Below are 17,831 nucleotides of genomic sequence, written 5' to 3'. Positions count from 1 at the left end.
TTAAACTATCGAGTATGATTAACTCTTGAATAAATTCAAGTGTTAGCATAGTCTCAATTGTGAATGTATACCTCTATGTATGAATAATTGATTTATGAGATATGTGCTATGATTTTTGGAAGTGCCTGGCGCCTGACGGCGAGAGGTTTTTGCCAAGCGGTCTACAACGCAACTTTGTATGGCGGTGCCTAGGCAACGCCAGGCAATAGCGTGCGGAATATATATTATTTTGTAGCGTTTTACATCGATGGTCTTGAGGGTTTGGTCAGGGACATGCTGGATTAGTTACGAGCGGGGAGGTTCGTAACGGAGATTTGAGATGCGTAATTGATGCGGGCGGGGAGGTCCGTATCTGTTGTACTCTTGTGTGGGGATACGAGCGGGGAGGTTCGTATGTTCCGTGCTCACACTTGAGGCTGCTATGAGCGGGGAGGTTCATAGTAGGTGTTCACGCATGTTGGACTACGAGCGGGCAGGTTCGTAGAGTTGGACTACGGGCGGGGAGGTCCGTAGAGTTGGACCACGAGCGGGTAGGTTCGTTGGAGCATGATAATCCCTAAGGACCAAGGTTGTGAATGGATCTTTCTCATATAGGTTATGAGATTGGGGTATAATGTTATAGAAAGGTCAATAATCTAAAATTGATTAAGTTGGACTGGGTGAGGGTCAATTCTTATTATTTTATTGTTTGTATTATTTTTCTTTTCAGCTCACCCTTGCTTGTTTGTGTGTTTGTGTTTGGCGATGATCACGTGACTTGTTACGTGGGAGCAGACGTGAATTCAGGTGATCATGCTGATGCTTAGCAACAGAGCGGGGCTACCGATGGGGGATTTTCTTTATGTTATGCTTCCCTACCTTTTGTAATAGACATTATGATGTTTTATCCATTATGAACTTGTAATAAAGATGAGATAGTACGAATGGATTATAGCGAGACTAGTTTGAAATTTCCCGCGCTTGGGAATTTATTGTAATGTCTGATTTTCTTAAAGTATATTTTGTGAAAAATCAGTTTTATTTAGTAATATCCATCTGGGGTGTTACACTCGCTCACTTGCAATGGTGTCATTTTCTTCCGTTTTCTTCTAATTGTTGTGTAAGAGAAAGAACGAGTTTAAAGCTGAATTGAAGTTGAGTTTTGAATTAGAAAATTGTGTGTTGTGTGTTTTTTCATTAAAATTCAACGTTGGAATGATATTGATTTCCTTGTAGTTAAATTTGTTATCAAAACTGATCTTTATATTTATCTGTTCATTTTTCTAAGGATGCAAAATTGAATTCATTGTTAGGACATTGTAAAGATTTTGCTTGAGATGTAGTGTTTGTCATAGAACTAACAAATTGAGAGTCTTTGTTTTTAGATTGTCTTCTTTTTCATAGAAAGACTTATCATTTTTTACAATCCTTCTTTGTGCTTGTTTGTAGGTCATTTTTCACACCAAAAGATGATTCTAGGTCAATTATGATTTTAGGTCATTTCAGATTCAAATTATGATCATGTATCTATTTTTAGGAACAAGGCAATAAAGGAAAGAATAAAGGAGAGAAAAATAGACACAGAGAATTTAACGTGGTTCATTATACGATGTGGGACTAAATCAAGCGCCATAATATTAACATCTATTGTGCTTTCAATCTTTTTTCTTTCCAAGTCTGATTTCATTCATTAAAATTCATAAAATAGGTTTAAGCAACCAAAAAATGTATATTTGATGTGATCCCAACAAGGTTTATAGCTTGGGTCAACGCCTAGGCCCAAATCATGCTCAAGGCCCAATACATGGCCCACGTTCACCTTCAAGCCCAAGCCCATCAAGAGGCCCAACAACAAGGAGCATGCTCAAAAAGATCCAATTAGGCTTCATTCAAGATGGCCTAAACCCACTTGGGCTTCTCACACTCTTCACATTGGCCAAAGAAGATATGAAGATTTGAAGAGGTGTATCAAAGAGCAATAGAATAGCAATAAGATTGGCCCATTGTTTAGGCCTTGCTTTCTAGAATAATAAGTCAAACAATGAGTAGTTCAATTGATAAAATTGGGCTTGACTAAGCCCAATAGGAGATTTGGCTATGAACTATCAAAAGAGCCAAGGTGGACTAAGTGAAAGTCAACACTTCTTCCTACACCTCATGGATCCAAAGCATCCAAGGGTTAGGAATGTTTCCTCCTTTTCCAAGGCATCATCTAATGGCCAAGATCAAGCCTCCTTCTCCAAGCTTAATCTAAGGGCCAAGATCAAGGCCCACTCCATCCAATGACTCTCCTTTCTCATGTGTTAATTGCTTCATATAAAAGCCAAAATTTCACTCATTTGTAGACACTCCTGAAATTTTATGCAATAGATGCAACTTGAGTTGAGAGCACTCCTCCCTCTATTGCCTTTGAGAGTCACCACTTTCTAGAGATTTCCTCTCTCTACCTCTAGCCACCTTCCTTAGGCTAGCATAGATTAGGAAATCCTATCACCTCTTTCACCTTCCATTGCTTGCAAGTGCCTTCCAACTTGCCTCCATTCCTTCATCCATTTCCGCTGCCCATGGAGCTCTTCATGCACCTTTGGAACTCCACCAATATTTGTATAACCATAGCTAATTTTTGTGTTTGTAAAACCATTTTTTCTGGTACAAGATCAACATTTGTCATATAGATAGTTGTCTTAGACTGTATGTGGAGAAAAAAAATTTCTAGGAGCTTTTTAATTAAATATATAATTAATTAAGTTATTTATTAAACTACCATATTATGTAGCCTAAGCAAATTCACAAGATAAATAACTTCCTTTTCGTTGTTAAAAGGAGGGGTGCGAGATTGGTGAAGATCAAGAAGAACAAAGATGTCATTAAGTTTAAGATTAAATGCTCTAATTAGTACTTCTGTAGAGTCTGTGTTTGATGCATAGAAAGTTGATAAATTTGAAGCAATCACTTCCTCCGAGTTAGTAACATAATTTGTAGTTTGGGATTGTATGTTTCATGGTGTGGAGTAACCAACTTTGACTCTATGCCAATAGCCAATTGTGATATATCCAACATTATATAATCCTTTTTTTTATTTTATTGTTCTATTTAATCTCGTAAAAAATGAAAGTTTTATTTTTATGAATATATAAATATTCTACTTTATTCTTCACTCTACTCAATAACTAAATAATATAAAAAGAAAAAGGTTTAATGTTTATATTAATTTTAATTTTGTGATACTAATAGGCCTAAATGGGTGATTGGCGCAAGATCAAGCGAGGGAGAGAAAACTAGTTAGGAATGTAGTTATAGAAATTTAGAAAAATGCAAGATTTTTTTGGGTTTTTGTTTTCAACATATACATCTTTACATATTTTGGATAATATGAACTTTTTTTTAACTACATTATACATTAGAGTTTATTGTTATTTAATGTAATTAAATATGTAGCATTTGTAGCACTCTAGGCGGATATTACTTAATGAAATTATTATTTTAATAGGAAAATGTGTGGTGTGTGTGTGTTTATACTAAAAATAAAATATGTCAATAAGTTACTTAGTGTATGTAGTAGATCACTCAAATTCATAAATTCTAAAAGTCAAATGTAAGTCATAAACCCACTATGAAGAAAAGTCTATCATATGAAATATTAGACATAAATAGTGCAAGATAATAGATCAATAAGTTAAATAAAAGTTACAAGAATAGTTCGACCCAAAAGAAGATAAAAGTAAATTATATTAAAACTCTATAGGCAAGATTACTTAAATCTATAAGTTTGTATGGTCAAACATAGGTCATAAATGCAGGTTGAAGAAAACATGCACCAACTGATATAAATCAATAAGATAGTACTAGAAGAGTCAAAAGAAAAATAAGAAAGAAAAATAAGATAGACGCAAGTTATACTAAAGCTCCATATGTAGGATATGCATGATACGAAGAGTAGACAAAGTTTTATGAAAGCATTGAAAACAAGTTTCGTAAGATTAAACGAGGCTAAAAAAGTGTTAAGACACAAAGTCAAGATGCATTTAAAATAAGAAGGCAACATAAATGTGTGGATATATATATATATATATATATATATATATATATATATATATATATGTTTCATAAAATACAAGATTAATAATCTTAAAAGTCGACTCACACTTCCAAAATATTATCCTAAGACATGAACACCTAATCCTTTGGTTTGTATTTTCATTTTGGTTTTGTCAAAAGTGGAAAACTAGCAATAAAGAAAGGTTATCCTTCACTATACGTGTTGGGTGTAATAGTAGAAGTTGTCAACATAAAGTTAAGCACATTCTATAAAGGCTTAGACACAAGGACATAGAAAAGCATATAAGTCTGTTGAGGGCATTCAAGATATCGATAGACACTATGAGGTCAAAGGTTAATAGGGTAAATTACATACGATCGACTAAAGGACGAACCTTATATCGTTCAATCGATCGAAAGGCAAGATTTATGAAGGCCAAGAAACAAAGGGTCATATAATGTACAAAATCTTACAAGAATGGTATAAATGAAGGACAAAAGCACCTTTTGTTAGGAATTTGATTCGAGCTTCATAAACTAAAGAGGATTATATTCCACAGAGATGGGGCGAGTGAAGGACAATTTAACCAAGTACTTCTTTATGAGATGGATGACATAAGAACAAACATGTAACTTGTTAGAAGTTGGTTATGTAATCTTCATCAGAAAATGTAAATAGTTGTATTTGTATCTTACAAGGGTGACAAATTATGGAACAATTCATACATTCTAAAATGTCGCGAACAAGAAAAATGACTAATCTAGTGTTAGTTGTTGCAATTTGGGTTACTGTTTTCGTTGATTTAAAACAAATAAATTTAACAAAACAATTATTTAAGATATAAAAAATGTTAAAACAATTATTTTAATTTTAAAAAGGTTATTTAGTAAAGAGTAAAATTAGAAATAAAAATATGAAATGAATATCCTTTTATATATATAGTTATATATAAAAATATAATAATTATAGAGATTATAGATTTAATTTTAAGATATTATAAGTAATAATTGAATATGTTATTATATTTTATTATATTTGGCGTTAAATGTAAATCTCTTTTTATTATATATTAACATATTCATTTATAATAATATACTATAATATCAAAATTAATATAAAAGTAAATAATCCATTTAACACATCAACATATTCCATATTTAATATTTAATATTATAAGAAACATGAAGTATTTACATTCATGCTTTTATTTAAATTCTATTAATAATTAAAGTAATTGGATATTTTTAGGAGAATGGAGATAATTAATTTGCATTGGTTCTATCATTTTTACATTTAAAGTTGAAATAATTAAATATATTAATTAAGATAGTATAAATGCATATAAAAAATTTTATAAACACAAATATATCTATTTAAACTTTTAGACAATAATTAGTGATACAAAAGAATGTCTTTAAAATTTTTAAGATCTTTACTAAAAAGAAATATCTCTTATGAGATTTCAAGAGTCTTTTGGAGTGAAAATTTCAAATGTAAAGACACTAAACGTTTGAAAGGTATGTCTTTTAAGTTTTGAAAAAAAAAATTTTTCGGTGTTAAAATTATTATACTTTTTTGTGAAAATTTTTTGTCTTTCTACTACTCCTTCAAATTAATTTTCTTCTTTTGTTTGGAATATGCTTTGTATATGGTAAATTGCTCATTAGATGAAGATATTAATAAAGATAGAGCAACAATGAAAGAAATTTTGATTTGAATGAATTTTTTAATTTTTATTTAATAAATTTTTTAGATGTTTAACACTATTTTTTATTTGCTCGTTGGTCTGTTAATTTAAACTTTTATATGTTTAATTATATTTAATTTTTAGCAATATTAAAACATAGTTATTTTATTATTTAATTATTTTTTAACTTTTTATTAGTGAACATTAAATAAAGTATGAAATATTTATAAACATTTTTGTCTTTTTAGTAAAATAAAATTACATTAAGGATAATTAATGATGGTTAGGTCAGATTTTATTTAATATCATATATATATATATATATATATATATATATATATATATATTTATAGGATTCAATACATATTAATTATCTTGTACCCAATACTGATTAACAGGACTCATATTTTTATTAATTATTATTATATATTTATTGAAACAAAAATTAACGTTAATTTTCGATAAGTATTAAAATATTTTTATTTTTGCTTTATAAATTTAAAATCTTTAATAGTATATAGTGACAAAAAAATCCAAATAGATAATATTTCAAGATTTTTTTTTGTGAGATAATATTTCAAGACAAAATTAATTTAATCCATATAAATTATTTTATCATGATTTCGTTTCCCTTACGCCAAATTCCATCAATTCAAATAATACTGATTAACAGGACTCATATTTTTATTAACTATTATTATATATTTATTGAAACAAAAATTAACGTTAATTTTCGATAAGTATTAAAATATTTTTATTTTTGCTTTATAAATTTAAAATCTTTAATAGTATATAGTGACAAAAAAATCCAAATAGATAATATTTCAAGATTTTTTTTGTGAGATAATATTTCAAGACAAAATTAATTTAATCCATATAAATTATTTTATCACGATTTCGTTTCCCTTACGCCAAATTCCATCATTCAAATAATTATATATATATATATATATATATATATATATATATATATATATTATTTTTTTCCTCGAGTTTAGCGATTTTGTAACGTTGTTTTCCAACTCCGAAGGCAAAGCCGCGTTCTATTTTGGTAAAAACCACCATCTTCGTTTTCCCGGAAAAAAAGAAAAAGGAAAATAAGAGTCGAGAGAACAGGTTTGAACTCTCTTCTTCATTTTCTTTCGATGGTTCTTACATGGCATCGTTACTTTCTTCAGTTTCTAATGCAGTGAGTACTTTGTTTTCCAAAGCCTAGGGTTTTGGCCTTTCATTAATGATGAATAATTAATATCCATATTTAACACCTTATCGGTGTGGTGTGAAATGTGTATTTTTGTAACTAACTGTGTGACATTGAGGGTTTTGTGTTTCTGTTAGTTTACCTTTGTTAAAGATTATACATATATGCACTAGCTGATTAAACTAACAGTACCTCCCTTGAAGCAGAGTTTTGAGATTTTTAAAATGTTTAATGTTTTTTTGTTTTACTTTTTGTTAATCATTAATCGATATGATTGGCATTGCAGGGTTCTTGTGCGATCTCGTTTTGGATTTTCCGTGTGAATAAAAAGCAAGAACTGTAGTCAATTGTTGGTGGAATGTGTTAGTTCTGCATTTACCTATTAAATTTGAGGAATTGCTGTGATACCTAGACAAAGAGAGAGGGAAACTTAGATAAAATCAAAGTTTCCTTGGGAGCATAGACTCTTGTAGTCAATCGTAAATGCGAATGTGATGAATGACACCCCATTTGTGATTAGTACTAATTACAAGTTTCTATCGAATGGGTTTGATGGGTATTTTGTGTTTTTCCATATTTCTTTTTATCCCAGTTGAATCTACTGGAAGAGAAGGGAATATGTGGCTCCAAAACTTGGGTGCGGAGTCCAGAGGAACTGTGAGTTTGACTGTCTTCAGTGCAAGTATATTTGTTGTTGCTGCTCTTGTTCTCTCTATGTATTTAGTATTTGAGCATTTAGCCTCCTATAATCAGCCCGAGGTGAATTCTGTTTTGACTTTTAACTGACTTTCCTATTTCACCTCAGTGTTTTTCGTTTTGTAATATTGTCTATAGCTAATTATCTTTTTTATTTTTCAATGTTCACTTTACAGGAACAAAAGTTTTTGATTGGTATCATTTTAATGGTTCCTGTTTATGCATTGGAATCAGTAAGAGACACTAACTCAATTACATAATACTTACTGTTCTCCTTTTATTACATTTTATACTTGAGTTTATGACATTTATTCTTGGGAATAAGCATCCACGTTTTCCTTTTTTGTTGTATATTTTTCATCTGGCCGCTGGTTTTGATTCACATGTTAGGATAAACTTAGTTGCTAGCTGTGGGAGTAGGTTGGAATTTACTGTTATTCCATTGATGGTATATGTTAGAAAAAATAAAAGACAGTTGTTATATATGTATGAAAGTTTTTTAAATAGTGCAGTTATTAGTATCAATAAAATATTGTCAGGATATCAGTGGGCATAGGCAATTGTTTGTGGATTATAGATATAGGAAAGAAGATCAATTAGGTTGGGTGTCTGTTTTTCATTGTTTCTGCAGTGCTGAAGGAGGATTCTCTTTATTAGAGCAGAAGCCTGTGTTATCAGTTGTGAGCGTTAGTTATGATTAGTTCAAGAATTGTGATTTATGAAATTCTGTTTCATTGGAAATTCCCGAGTCTAACACTTGTAGTGCATGTTGTTTAGTTACTTTACTTTTTCAGCTTCAGGGTTAATTGTCTTTGCTTTTTACATACAGAAAGAACTATTCAGTCATGGAAAGTGTAACTCTATTTGACTGGGAAGAAATGTAAGGGGTGAGAGAGGATGGAATTAAGCATGGTATTTTGTGTGAGAGAAAAAAGAGTGGAACCATTTTTTAAAATGACGGGATTCACTTTACTTTTTCTCACTTTTTTTTCGTTTGTGTTATGTTTTTCCTATCTCTTTCCTATTTTTCTTTAACCAACATCCTTTGATTTGACTTTATTTCTTACCTATTTAGATTTACCTTTTTTGGTTTTTTTCATTCACTCATTTCTTTTACTCTACTAAACATAAGTTAAGTTTTTGACTGTCAAACTAAAAAGAACACTTGGATCTTTTGGGTGGTCATGGACACATGCCATGGGTGAGAGGAGCCTAGTCCAGGATCCCAACTCCCTTCAAGCTGGGAGAAAAGCAGTATGGTCCCTTCAAGAACCAAACAATTCCCTATCCCAAAGAGATGCAGCTCACTTCCATTATTTCCCTCTTTTAATCGTTTTCTTGCATCTTTATGCTGGGGGACTTGGTTAGATGAACAACTACTTCCTTTATTTTCTTAAATATACTCCCACATCCTGTTCTTCAACTGGTAATACAAATTTTAGTAAATCTTGGCTTCATTTTGCACAAGGACTATCAGCAGCGAGTTGCATAAAGCATTGTATTTCCATTTCTTCCAGCTGTACATAAAGCAGTATATTTCTGTTTTTGAATAGAATGTAAGAATTCATTCTTAAGTACTGATGTTTGTATTGTGCAGTTTTTGTCAGTTTTGGATTCTGATGCAGCATTTAACAGTGAAATTATCCGGGAATGCTATGAAGCTTTTGCATTATACTGCTTTGAGAGATATTTGATAGCTTGCTTAGGTATGTCAAATTTATTGTATGACCATAAGTTTCCATTAACTGTACCTGTTATTTTTGTGTTGATATATTTTCCAAAAGTGCTAAATGATGAGATCTTTTACTGGAATTTTCTGCATCTCCTTCCCTCAATTTTTAAGCTTCTTCAGAATTTGATACCTGAATGTTATAAATCATGACTTGAAAAGGATGTGATACATCTCAAAATTTTTTGTTGGTTGAATTTTATTATGCTGTAATGCTCTTTAATACTATGTTAATATTATTTTTGTAGGTGGTGAGGACAACACTATTCAATTTATGGAAAGTATGAACCTAACAGACTCCAGCATTCCTCTTCTGAAAGAAGCATATGCATATGGAGTTGTAGAGCATCCATTTCCCTTAAATCTCTTCTTGAAGGATTGGAATCTAGGCTCAGAGTTCTATCAATCTGTGAAAATTGGAATTGTACAATATGTAATGATTTTGTCAAATTGTGTAATATTAATGTCTTCCCCCAACCTCCCTCCAGTGGTTTCTATGCGAAGTAAATGTCTCTCTTGTTGCTCACTAAAATCTTTATTGCAGATGATACTGAAGATGATATGTGCAGTGCTGGCAACAATTCTCCAATCTTTTGGGGTTTATGGAGAGGGGAAGTTTGAATGGAAATACGGGTAAGATTATACGGTCTTGTGTCTTGATCTTGATTACAAGTGTATATATTATAGATACGAAAATCATTGTTCAAGATTTATTGAGAATCAGTTTTTAAAAATGTCTGTACGATCAAGTGGTTCGGAGTTAACACCAATAATTTTGGGTCTTCAGGCCCACAAAAACTATCAATATGCCTGAGGATGATGGCATGTACATTCTAAAATCGCTCACTGGCCTTCTCCAATATATATATATATATGTGTATATATATATGTATATATATATATACACATATATATATATATATATGTATATATATATACGTGCACAGACACAGAGAGAGAGAGTTATTTATTGTTATATGTCAATTGAAAAGATAAATATTGATGATAATACCTTTCACTTTTTTGTGGTGAGGGTGTGCAAGGTTGGGTAGCCATAATTTTTTATCCCCTCTAGTCTCACAGACTGTTGTGCTTGCAGGTATCCCTACTTGGCACTAGTTCTTAACTTTAGTCAGACATGGGCCCTATATTGCCTTGTACAATTCTATTCTGTTATTAAAGATAAGTTGAAACCAATCAAACCATTGGCAAAGTTTCTAACTTTTAAGTCAATTGTCTTCCTGACATGGTGGCAAAGTGTGGCTGTTGCATTCCTATTTTATGTGGGAGCTTTTAGGGGATCATTGGCTCAGGAGTTGAAAACACGTATACAGGATTACATCATCTGTATAGAGGTGAGCTAGTTGTGCTGCTAATAATGTATATTGTTTTCTCTGATACAGTATTGTTAAATATTTAGATATTTGGATTTTAAGTTGTACTGATATATTCCTATCATTTGCATTTGTGTTTGGAATTAATCTGAACTGTATTCATTATCATTTGTATTGCATGAAAACCATGGGCTATGCCACAAGTATAAATATTTGAGGTAGTGTGTATTTTTCTTCCTTTGTATACATGTCAAGCAGATTGTTGAATATTTGTATTGTATATGAATGCACATACAGACATTGTAATTATTATTACTTTCGTAAACCTTCTGCTCATCTATATTCACACATCATTCACGCAAAACAGACTTGATAGCTTACCTCTGTTTCAAACCGAGTCATCCTGCTCATGATCCACTGCTCTGACATCATTTGTACAGCCTGGCATTTTCCACATGTGCACTGCGTTCCAGTGACCTGTTAGTCATGAGTCTCTGTTCGATTTTGTGTTGTAATGCTCACACTCACGTGTCCTCCTTTTTTTTCTTCATTTGGTTTATTGTGCACTCTCTTTGTTGAGTGTATTCTTTTTATTATTAATGCAATTGTCCTTTTTTTTTATTTTTTTATTGCGATCGTATTTTATATTATGACTTTTCATTAGTAATCGCATGAATGCCTCTAATTACGGGTAATTCTTTGTTTTTGAGCATTAGTGTGTTGAAGCATCCTGCTATCCTACTAGAGACTGTTATCCATAATTGACACACCTGGTTAATAATTGAAATAAGTGAATGAACTATAAACTGTTAACATGCGAATGAATAGGCAATATACGTATCCTCTGTATTTAATGTTTAAGTGATCTCGCTATAACTAGCTTTTTATTTTTGTTCAAAATTTTGCTTTGCTTCAACAATCTGTATTTCTGTAAGCCGGCAAAACACTTGTGTGTGAGCATTGATTAATGGTAGGGTATGTAATGAAGTACTAAAGGATGCACATGTTTAGATGTTATATATATATATATATATATTTATTTATTTATATCTGCATCACTGGTTCTCACTCCTGAATGACTGGTGATGAGGCACATGCATAAGATGCTATTTCCGAGAAGGACTTCAGCAGAACATTAAATGATCGTATAGATTTTATGGAGCTTTTCTTTTGACTGCTTTGCTTTTAAAAACGAGACAGGTTTATTTTATGCTTTTACTCAAGGGTAGACTGGTTAGCTGTTGTATGTAAAGTAGTATGTCATGTCATGTTAAGTCAGGTTATGTTTAAACTATAAATTCTTGAGCTGGGTGTGTTTTACTTGAAACAAGTATTCAATCATTTTGAAGTTCTTCTGGGAAAACCTTTTTCATGTGGTTTGGCATCTTAAAATTTGTGAATAGATGGGCGTGGCTGCTGTTGTGCACCTTTATGTCTTCCCAGCAGAACCTTATAAAAGGGGCGAGAGGTGTGTCCGTAATGTAGCAGTGATGACCGACTATGCCTCGCTAGGATCGCCTCCGGACCCCGAGGAGGTTCGAGACTGTCAGCGTTCGACAAGAACATGGCTGGGAGCTTATGAGAGAGAAAAACCTATGAAATTTACCCAGAGTGTTCGGGATGTTGTTGTTGGAAGTGGTGAAATTGTGAGATATAAACACTTGAATCTGCTCCACCTGTATATCTCATGTTTCTGTCTCACTCTGGCTGATATCTACTGTCTTTTATGTTTCAGATTGTTGATGACATGAAATTTACAGTTTCTCATGTGGTGGAGCCTGTTGAAAGGGGCATTGCAAAGATAAACAAAACCTTCCATCAGATATCAGAAAATGTGAAACGCCATGAGCAGCGGAAGCAAATCGCCAAGGATGATTGTTACCTTGTTCCCTTGCGATCACGAATGCCAGAATTTTCTGACGCTCATGATAGTATGGGTGATGGAAGTTTCAGTGACAGTGGCTTATCCAATGGAAAACGACAGTATTCTCAATTAAAAGCAGGAACCTCCAGAAGTAGAAGATAGTGTTTTTCCTAACAGTTCAGTGTATATATAGTTACACCTTCGACGTGAAATTTTAAACTACGTCGTTATATTTTGGTGAAAGTGCTGAAATATAAGTGTATATATTTAACATGAGGTAATGGAGGTATATTGAGACACTGAATAATACCTGCTATACGTGTAACATATCATCAAGGTGTATGCATCATGTGTAGTGCTCCTCGAAAATGTTTGAAGGATTATTATAGGTTCCACTTCAATTTTTTACAACTGATGATATGTTTGTTTTAGCTGACCTTTCTTTACTTTGTAACGGAAAAAAAAAAATCCTATCATCATAGACGATGTGCTCTGTGGATAAACTTTTCTGCTATGAAAAAGTGAAATTGATTTTTCTAAGTTAAATGAGTTTATACTAGATGTCAATGTCTTCAAATTAGTATATATGTAAACAAATTTTGGCTAAAACTAGTAAAAAGACATGTGTTTAAAATTTTTTTATAACAAAAAATAATTAAATTATAATTATAAAAATAAATATTAATAACTTTTACAATTTCATCAGAAATTTTTTATTTATTTTGTAATTAATTTTGATTTATTTAGTAGTGATTTTGATTTATTTAATTTAGAAAAAAATGGTTAAATTTAAGTAAAACGATACCTTGAAGGATGAAAGTGAAAAAAATAGTGGACACAATAAAATATTCTTTATATATAAGTATATATTATAAAATTAGGGGTTAAATATATTTTTGATCCCTTAACCATAATTGAAAATTATAATTAGTTCCTCTTCGAACTGGTCTAATTTAGTCTCTCAATTTTAGAACTTTGTGAATTTAGTCATTTTAACTTTGTTAAGTTACTTGACGATTCAAATGTATTTCATAATAGTTTTTTAGTTAATATTGAAGTGAAATTGTGTCAAACCGTGTAAATAACTCAAATGGAGAAATTGTGTCAAACTATTTAAATAACTCAAATACATTTGAAACATTAAATAAACTTAACAAATTTGACTAAAAGTACTAAATTCACAAGTTTTTAGGAGGGACTAATTTCAATTTTCATTGGAAATTAAGAAACAAAAAATATATTTAACCCTAAAATTAGTTATAAATTATAAAATTACATATAAATAAAATTTATAATTTATTGTAAAAATTAAAAAATAGTTAAATTTAAAAAATGATTAATTTAAACAAACTCAATTTAAAGAATTCTAAAAAAAACTAACAAGAAACCCAAGCCTTTAGTAGTTATTTCATTTATTGAGTGCTCTTTACTTTTTATTGTCCTTGTTTCATTTCTTTATCATTTATTTATTTTTCTAAAATTTTTAATAATAGAATTGATGATACAATTTGAAAATGGTATTTTTTTAATTCATTGATTTTTTTTAGTTTTTCTTTGAATCTTTGAATTTTTTAGAATCTTCAATGTTCACTTAAAAATTAATATTAATAAAATAATTATTTTGATTAAAAAATTATTTAAAAAATAAAATTAGAAAATAAATATAGATACTAAAAGGAAGAATACCTTTTATGTATAGAAGTAATATTGATAAAGTAATTATTTTGATTAAAAATTTATTTAAACGGTAAAATAGAAAACAAGACCCCCTTTATGTATAGAAAATGTATAGATGTATGTTAACGAGTTACTGTCTTAAGTGATACACGGGTTTTTTAATAATAGTAATTAAAAAAATTGTTGAATCACATTAAGTTTTTTTATTTGAAGAATAAATTAGTGAACCAGATAAGTCACATTATAATTTTTGTTGTAAAGATGTTCTATTAAAAATTAAACACTTGCTTAAGAAAAAAAAATCAAATGCCTCGGGTAAAACAAAATTGATTAGTGATTACATTTCCAAAGCCCCTATCTTGTTATTTGAAACATTATGATCTAGTATTGAATTAATATTCAATTAGCATATTAGGTTAAAAATATTAAACACTTTAACATTTTTTTAGTGAAATTTAAATTGTTGGTGAATAATTAGATGTAATTTATATTATGAAGCGGATAAAAATGTTAAGTAATACTTATTCTCTTTATCAACGTAAATAAAAAAAGAAGAGCATATATATATATATATATATATATATATATATATATATATATATATATATATATATATTTTGAAAACTCCTTTACAATATAAGCTGTCATTTGACCATATAGTATTAGACAATACCTTGGAAAAAGACATAAAAACAGTGGCGGATCTTGACCAACATTGTTGGGGGAGCCCAAATAATACATCCAAAATTTATACATTTCATTATTGTCACTAACACAATAAAAATGAATACATAACTTAGTAAAACGATAACTAAAAAAGAAATCACAAATATCTAAAAGATTACCCTTCGTTCCTTCAGATCCCTGAACTCATCAATAATTGAATCAGAACTAAAATTTTCAGCTATTTCTTTTTCATTGTAAATAATCATATTGTCAGCAAGAAATTCATCTTCCATTTTATTCCGCAATCTTGTTTAGATAATCTTCATTGCAGAAAATGATCTTTCTGTTGTAGCTGTAGAGATAGGAAGAGTTAAAATAAGACGAATTAAACGATCAATCAAGTAGAATGTCCTTGACTTTCCTGTTCTTGCCAAAGATTGACATAATTGAAGCATGGTTGATAGATTCTTCAAATCTGGATGGTTAGGAAGTTGAAATTTTAAACTAATCTTCTCTTGCTCACTAAAATCTAAAGGATAATATTTGTTCACAAGAGTGCATATATCCTCAATGTTAAAAGCTTTATAAGCATCATTAGGAACTAAAGCATTGCTTAGAGTTAAAAGTTTCATTGTTTGCTTACTAAACCTGTCATTTAATTCTTGCAACTGCTTGTCCACTGTAACAAGAAATATATTCACCCTAAAATGATGTTCCATAGTGACATGATCTTTTTGATATCGAGAACGGCCATGACATGCAACATAAGCAAAATTAAAATCAGGAATATCAATGTCACGTTGTTCACAAAAGAATTGGTCTTTTTCTCTTCAGAAACAAAAAGAAAATAGGTAAGAATGGAAGATGAGAACAATTTGTAAGAAATTCAAGGCATAAACATATAAAAGTGGCTCATTAAATAAATTATTGAATTAATATTTCACTATCAAGTGAGACGAAAGAATTACCTTCTTCTTTCTTCCTCGAGGATGGAAGAGAATAAAGGAGAAATAAGAGAAAAAATAATATATCTTTTTCTTTTCAGAAACAAGAGAAAACAAATGAGAATGAAATACGAGAACAATTTATGAAAAACACAATTAATGAAAATAAATAATAAAAAATATCTTGATAAATCTTTTTAATATTTATTCTTTGTTATATTTGATTTTATATTTTATTATTTATTAGTATTAATTATTATGTTTATAAAAGAAATAAAATATTTGATTTAATATTTATAACAAAATAAAATCAAAATACCTAATATCTATAATAAAAAAAAATCAAAATATCCATTGTAAAAAAAATTTCAAAAGTTTTGGGGGGTGTCGAGGCCCCCGCCTGCACCCATAATACTCCGCCACTACATATAATTTTTTTTGATATACAATCCACCTTGAATTGTTTTATTATATATTATACATGACCACCTTGAATTGAATCTTATTTATCTTTACTCGGTATCCAACTAGATCATCCAAATTGCCTCTTGATGAACTTCCTTTTATTGCATCTTTAACTCTGGTCTAGGTCTAGGTCATGGCTTTAGTTTTTAGAGACTGAGTTCAAAGAAGAGGAAAATAAATTGAATTATAACCCATTTATGAAATAAGGTGGTATATAATTATTGAATTGATTAATTAAGAATGAAATAAATGAATTGAAATACAAAATAACAAATCAATTTAAAAGCATTCTAAGATACAAGGTATATGATAGGTATAATGTGAAATATAAGAAGAGATAGATGAACACACCACGATTTCATACTAGTTTATTCTATCACAATAGTTATATCTAATTGCTTAACCGCACCAACCAAACATCACATTAGGTGATGCAATACTCGGATGATAAGTAAGAAGCAATCCCAGGCCTTAGGTCCAGACCAGATCTGAGAACTTTCGAGATGTGAATCATAGCCTAGTCTAGTTTCATACCTAACAGCTAAAAGTGATGTCATATTATACTTTCTAGAGAATCACCAGCCTTTGGATCTGAGTTTGAATTGGCTAGGGGGCATGAGCAGTAGTCAATTGTCCTCTTTCCTTCCGATGAAGGGATCTTGCTAAACTTTCAAGTTTTACAAACACTGAACAAAAACAATGAAAGAAAAAACACACAAGAACCTAAGTATGAAACACTACAAGACTTGATTCCACACCTTCTAACACCCTATTACAAATTCAATCTAGAAACCCTATTCAAACCAATATACATATATAGAAGATCACATTAAAAATAAGAACAATAACACCACAACAAAGATATGAACAACAATAATAAGGTACATTAGGTGAGAAACTATGTTTTGTTCTTCGACCAATATATTAATCACAATTTGTTTAAAGAAAACTCTAAAAACATGTTATTTTCTCAACACAATTTCTCTCAAAAGTAAAATGATTTTCAAAAGATATCAATTGATTTTCAACACTTTTGGTTTTGAAAAGATAAAATGGCTTCATACTCGCTTATTATGATTGTGCCCTTCTCAATATTTAGCTACAATTAACAAACGTGTTAATGATTACCAAATGTATAAATAAAATTTGAGTTACAAATGTTGTTTAGTGATCATTATTTGTGAAAATATTTGCATACAACTGGTGTGCAATGATGACCAAGATTTTGCACTTGGACAACAATGTGTAAACCACAACAAAATTAGTAGTGGTATAGGACAACCATCTTGCAACATTACCTACAACAATTAATAGTAAACATATATGATAATAACTTAATTTAACCTAGTTAATGGTAGAGTTAAGAGAACTATACCTGCACAAAATGATTCTCATTGACATGTCCAATGCAAATAATATGATGGTATCTCATATAAGATAGAGGCTGTAACACCCCGGTTTGGGATGTCACATAAAGTTATAACATGAACACGTTTGGCGAAAAATAATTATCATTTAAAACGTACTAATAAAAAAGCTTATAATTTAAT

General features: G+C 30.3%; 1 protein-coding gene across 3 annotated transcripts; it reads left to right on the top strand.

The window, feature by feature from the left end:
- Nucleotides 1–6,700: 6,700 nt before the first annotated feature.
- LOC114194452 (protein LAZ1 homolog 1) lies at nucleotides 6,701–12,935 on the top strand. 3 transcript variants are annotated; one of them, XM_028084674.1, is made up of 9 exons: nucleotides 6,701–6,821; nucleotides 7,193–7,563; nucleotides 7,779–7,835; nucleotides 9,200–9,308; nucleotides 9,580–9,764; nucleotides 9,876–9,964; nucleotides 10,431–10,686; nucleotides 12,069–12,311; nucleotides 12,401–12,935. In XM_028084674.1, the coding sequence occupies exons 2-9, from the start codon at nucleotides 7,450–7,452 to the stop codon at nucleotides 12,689–12,691; spliced, it is 1,344 nt and encodes a 447-aa protein (XP_027940475.1). In that variant the 5' UTR covers nucleotides 6,701–6,821; nucleotides 7,193–7,449; the 3' UTR covers nucleotides 12,692–12,935. The 3 variants fall into 3 exon arrangements, with proteins under 3 accessions (XP_027940475.1, XP_027940473.1, XP_027940474.1); XM_028084672.1 differs by having other exon boundaries at nucleotides 7,193–7,665; XM_028084673.1 differs by having other exon boundaries at nucleotides 6,714–6,894; nucleotides 7,193–7,665.
- The last annotated feature ends 4,896 nt before the right edge of the window (nucleotides 12,936–17,831 follow it).

The sequence above is a fragment of the Vigna unguiculata genome, chromosome 8 (genome assembly GCF_004118075.2).
Source record: "Vigna unguiculata cultivar IT97K-499-35 chromosome 8, ASM411807v1, whole genome shotgun sequence".
Classification (NCBI taxonomy): domain Eukaryota; kingdom Viridiplantae; phylum Streptophyta; class Magnoliopsida; order Fabales; family Fabaceae; genus Vigna; species Vigna unguiculata.
This window is presented reverse-complemented; position numbering and strand designations above follow the sequence as displayed.

Bases quoted from the DNA above. Each gene is read 5' to 3' on its own strand.
- LOC114194452 (XM_028084672.1), top strand. From the start codon at position 7,450: ATGGGTTTGATGGGTATTTTGTGTTTTTCCATATTTCTTTTTATCCCA. The intron at 7,666-7,778 runs GTGAATTCTGTT...TTCACTTTACAG, and splicing joins CCTCCTATAATCAGCCCGAG to GAACAAAAGTTTTTGATTGG. The intron at 9,965-10,430 runs GTAAGATTATAC...TTGTGCTTGCAG, and splicing joins AAGTTTGAATGGAAATACGG to GTATCCCTACTTGGCACTAG.